At 36.4% G+C, this 5,849-nt stretch overlaps 1 protein-coding gene across 1 annotated transcript in view; it reads right to left on the minus strand.

Moving 5' to 3' along the window:
- The window catches only part of LOC105810421 (chromosome unknown open reading frame, human C9orf41), an 86,951-nt gene that overhangs the window by 74,308 nt on the left and 6,794 nt on the right, over positions 1-5,849 (minus strand). Inside the window, exon 2 of the mRNA XM_012644417.1 lies at positions 4,811-4,850. Coding sequence (XP_012499871.1) covers positions 4,811-4,850 — 40 coding nt within the window. The remainder of the gene's footprint in view (positions 1-4,810; positions 4,851-5,849) is intronic.

Genomic DNA, 5,849 nt, shown 5'->3' on the forward strand with positions numbered 1-5,849 from the left:
TTATGATTTCAACTTTCAAACTTAAAATTTTTAGCAAGAACAGCTGAATTCTTCAGATTTTTCCATCTTTCAGTAGCAAAATGCTGTGAAATTATTTTAGAATATACATAAAATATGTTTTGAAATGAACTAAAAGCCAACCAAGTTGAGTTTTTAAAAATACCATAACAAATCTTATATGCGACTAAAGTACAAAGCAAATGAAAAATTGAAATTCTATAGGGTTTAATAGGACAATACCCACAATTTGCATTCCAAAAGTGTCCACATAACTCTAAAGGTCACTGTAGGGATTACTCATTCATAAAACCAGAAAAGAGAACTCTTTTAAAAGTGAAATATACATTTGTAATGTCATTTTACATCAACCAAATGGGCAAAATCTAAAAGCCTGTCTATATCAAATGTTTGTGAAAGTGTGGAATAATTAGGACATTTATACACTGATGATAGGTGCATAAATTAGTACAACCACTTTGGAAAACAATTTAGAGCACTACCTAGTAAAGTTTAATATGGTACATGCCATATGACCTAGCAATTATACTCCTACACACATTCCCAAGAAACTCTTGCAAATGGGCACCATGAAACATGAATAATCTTCATCACAGCACTGCTAGAAATAACAAACAAAAAATCTGGGAACAACCCAAAGGTGCATCAGTAGGCTGAATGAAGAAATTACAGTGTAGTTATACAATGGAATGCAGCGAATGAATAAATTATAGCTATACATAATATGACTAAAACTCAGGAATATAAATATTTGTCGAAAAAGCAAGTTGCAGAAAAATACATAATGTATAATTGCATTTTATATAAAACTAAACAATATATTGCTTAGGGACTGAGTATATGTGGAAAAACCAAAAGGAAAGCAAGCAAATGAAAATTCAGGATAGTGATTTTCTACGAGGGGGAAAAGAGGATAACTTTTTTTGCAAAACTGGGTAGTAGGTTCATGGGTGTTCATTCATTACATTATACATATATTACATTTTATATATTTCTTTTAAATGTTCTTTGGTATTTACTCAATGTTAAATGAAAACAAAAAATACTTTTTCATTTGGTTGTCTAAATCTATTTATCCAAACAATTTTCTCATTTTTTTACCTTCTTATGCCAAATTACTCTCTAATTTCTGAACATAATAAGAAAGTTCAGAAGAAGCTCTTAACAAAACTTAAGCAAAAACCTGGCCTTGTTTTTAGAAGATTGTGTGTGGTGCTTCAGTAGGGGGACCCTTAAAGGTAATGTGAAGAGATCAGGTTGCAGTGGCTACATTGATGTTTGCTTCCAACACCAGAGAGAGTATAATGGTGAGCTTTAAAATCAGACAGATCTGGGCTGAAATCCAGGTTATGCCACCTATTTGCCATGTGACTCGAGGCAAGTTACTTTCTTCCTCTGTGTCCCAACTGTCTCATCTACAAAGGCAAGATAAGAAATAACAACAATGATGATGATCATAGAAGCTACCATTTATTGAGATTTAATAAATGCCTGGCACTAAACTAAGTCACTAAATGTGGATTACTCGGAAAAATCTCCATAAAACCCCATGAGATAGGCACCTTTACATTCCTCTGCCTACCCGACAGTTTCATTGAAAATAATGTGCACAAAACATAGCCCAGTGGTTGAAAACATAGTAAGTGCTCAAAAAGTAATAGGCATATCTAATTTATGTAACACGTTGACAGGGAAAACATAAAAAATGCAGAAAATTAAGAGTACTCAGGGAAAGAAGGCCTAATAACCCCTCTTATAGAGGAAACCACTTCTAATCTTTTAGCATATTTCTGTTAAGACAAAGTCATCTGGCACCTTTTAAAAAACTGAATTATAATTATATATATTTATGAGGTACAAAGTGATATTATATTAATATATGTATAAATGTGGGAAGACCGAATGAAGATAATTAACATATCCACCACCTCAAATACTTAAAATTTATTCCTTGTAACTGAAACATTGTACCCATTGACCAACATCTTTCCTCCCCCTGCCACCCCCAGCCTATGGTCACTGCCATTCTACTCCATTTCTATGAGATTGGTTGTTTTCGATTCCATATATAAATGAGAACACGTATTATGTGTCTTCCTGTGCCTGGCTTATTTCATCTAGCACTTTTCCATTCCAAATGTGGTTCAGAGAACAAGAGATCACTTGGAAATGGCTAGGAATGCAGAATCTCAGGTCCTACCTAAGACCTACTGAATTGGAATCTGCCTTTTAACAAGTTCTTCAGGGGATCCATATGCACATTGAAGTATGAGAAACACTTGTAATTCTTCATCCTTATAAGACTTTTCTCAGATCGGAAAAAAGTTCTCAAATATAACAATGACTACAATAGTTGTTCATCATTCCATCTTATGCAACCAGTATTTACTTAGCTATTTCCCAACTATTAGACATTTAGACACTTCCATTTGTCTATATGATAAACTTTTTGTGCTCAAAATCTTAGAAAGAAAAATTAGCATAAATTCCCCAAAGGAGAATTACGGGTCTGAGGGAATAATTACGTTTAAGGTTCTTGATACAAAATGATTTTCAGAAAGACTGTATCAATTTACATTCCTATCAATAGAGTATGACACAAAGGAACTATTTAAAGTGCCCATAAGAAGTCAGGCAAACTTACTAAGCAGTAGAGCTGCAACAGTTCGCAATCCACTGTCAACAAGTTAACGGTCTCACAGAACTTCCTTTCTAGTATTGACTCCTGGTCACTGGATGCTCCACAACCTCCCTCTCACTACACCTCAAAACTCATATCCAAACCGAACTTATTTTAGCACATGCCCCACGAAAACTTTCACTCCTTCCTATACAGCTAATATTGATTAACGGTACACCACAAATGCACCCAAGTCAGAAACCATGGAGTCATCCTAAAATGCCTGTTCTCTTAGTCCTACAATCAATAAGCCCAGGATACAGTCTTTTTTTTTTTTAAGAGACAAGGTCTTGCTCTGTTGCCCAGCCTGGAGTACAGTGGTGCTATCATACCTCACAGCAGCCTCAAACTTCTGGGCTCAAGCAATTGTCCCACCTCAGCCTCCTGAATAGCTGGGCCTACAGGAGTAGCTGGGACTATAGGTGTGTGCCACCACTTCCAGCTAGTTTATTTTTATTTTCCGTAGAGACGGGGTCTTCATTATGTTGCCCAGGCTGGTCTTGAGCTCCTGTCCTTGGCCTCTCAAAGTGCTGGTGTCACAGGCATGAACCACAGCACCCAGCCCAGGATATTTTTGGAATCTACTTCATAAAACTATCAGCAAATTACCCTATCTTTAATGCTTTACCTCAAGCTCCATTATGTTTCCCAAAGATTACTGAGAGGCTTGTTACCTAGGAGTACTGTTCCTAGTTGAATGCTGTCCCCAAACTAACTTCTCCCCCACCTTCTCCATCCCTACCTGTAAATAAGATGAATTCTTCTAAAATACAAGTCTCATCTTTGTCACTACTGAATCTCCATATATCAGCATATGTAGAAAGCAAGTAATAAATGTTCAGTTATACTACCAATGCACCACATATTGGTTCTCCATGGGAACTACTTATTACCCTGGCTGCAAGGGGTTGAGGTGAATTACAGATGGGTCAGAAGAACTGTCAATTCCTGATACAGAAATGAAGTAATCACAGAGCAGGATGAGATGCACCATACCCCTTAACCCCTGGTTACTTAATGGTGTGCAAAACTGCTGGTGACACACCCACAGTCACTCTTCAAATAGCCCAGGTCTTATCAAAGTTGAGACCATCGTCTAACCCTAACTATACTAATTGGGGTAACTTCACTATCCTGGAAATGTCTACACTATCAATATGCTTTAAGGCAGGGGTGGAGAAGCCAGCACACTAGCTACTTGGCCATTTTTGTAGACTCTTATTAGTACAGAGCCAGGCCCATTTATTTACACATTACCTACGGTTGCTTTCACTCAAGGGATGTGTTGAATAGTTGTAACAGAGACCACTTGGCCCTCAGAGCTTAAAATATTTACTACTTGGCTCTTTTAAGAAACTGTACTGAAGCTACTTTAAAGAAATGTTTTACAAACATCAAACTTTGCTAGGTTTTGAACTAAGTCAGCATCAAGAGGCCACATCCTCTAGTGCAGCAGTCCCCAACCTTCTTGGCACCAGGGACCAGTTTCAACGGCCCAACGATTTTGGATTTCGGGATGGATTCCATAATAATTTGATTGTGTAACTGTGGGTAAGCTGTTCACCTTTTTATATGTTTATCTTCTCACCTATAAAAATGAGCTCTAAATCTCAGTATTTAAAATCTCACTCTAACCATTATTTACAAAATAATAAGTTCCCGAAAAGACCTTTGATTTTTCGTCTGGCTGCGGTGGCTCATGTCTGTAATCCTAGCACTCTGGAAGGCAGAGGTGAGAGGATTACTTGAGCTCAGGAGTTCAAGACCAGCCTGAACAAGAGTGAGACCCGTCTCTACACACACACACACACACAAATAGAAATATCAGCCAGGTGTGATAACAAATGCCTGTAGTCCCAGCTACTTGGGAGGCTGAGGCAGGAGGCTCAGGAGTTTGAGGTTGCAGTGTGCTATGATGACACCACTGCATGGTACCCAGGGCAACAAAGTGAAACTCTATCTCATGAAAAATTAAAAAAAAAAAATTAAAAAAAAAAGATCTTTGATTTTTCAACTGTAGTATTTTTATGTGCTGAGATATCTTCATAGTAAGACTGGTTTTAAGGCTAATATTTTTGCTATTCAGTAAAAATGGGCTATACCTATTTTTACCTTAATCAGACTGTCAACTAACAAAAATCTGTAGGAATCACTACATTGGAACCCATCAGAAAAAGAAAACAGTTATCAAAACACATTTCTTGCCGTACAATCTTTGATCCAAATCTCCCACATATTGACTAAAAGACATTTAGCAGTAAAACCAAACCCTCCAAAATTTGAAAGTATAGTTGACCCTTGAACAACACAGCGGTTAGGGGTGCAGACTCCCCCGAAGCAGTCAAAAATCTGTGTATAATTTTTGACTCCTCAAAAACTTACCTAATAGCCTACTACTGACCAGCCTTACCGGTAACATAAACAGTGAATTAACACATATTGTTATATGTATTATATTATATACTATAATCTAACAATAAAGCTAGAGAAAAAAGTTATGAAAATCATAATGAGAAAATACATTTACAATACTGTATGTATCAATAAGTTTATGTTGTCTGGTTACAAGATGAGTTGTCTATCTGAAATGGAAGGCAACTGCAGCTCTTAATCTACAGTACATAAAAAGCAATTCAACTTTTTCTTGTAATGTCATGACTTTGCTTCTTGGGGAGACTTCTAGCACCACTAGTGGCACTTCATATGGGTCCCATGGTGTTATGCAAAGTTTACAGTATTGCACTAAACATGAAAAATACTCAAGAATCGCAACAGATCGCTTTTTACTGCAATACACGATTTACTGGAGAGACTTCTCATATGAAAATGATTAACATCACAGGTGTCTTAAGCAGATTCTGGCAACACTGGAGCTCACTGAAACAGCAACAGAAGGTGGCTACAAAATTATTACAGCAGTGCAGTATGTATTACAGTCAGTTTTATACAGTTATGATTTAATACTACATCTTTACTTTTGTTACATTTCTGTCAACTGCAAATGGTTCTATGTAGTCTTTGTGTACATAGTTTTGATAAATTTTAACTTAATAGACTAGTATACATATATTTTATGCATTCATAACATTTTCTTAATTTTTTTTCAATATTTCTAGGCTATATGGTTCATCTTCGAGTTTTTTCAAATGGT

The sequence above is a fragment of the Propithecus coquereli genome, unplaced genomic scaffold, assembly GCF_000956105.1.
Source record: "Propithecus coquereli isolate 6110/MARCELLA unplaced genomic scaffold, Pcoq_1.0 Scaffold211, whole genome shotgun sequence".
NCBI lineage: Eukaryota > Metazoa > Chordata > Mammalia > Primates > Indriidae > Propithecus > Propithecus coquereli.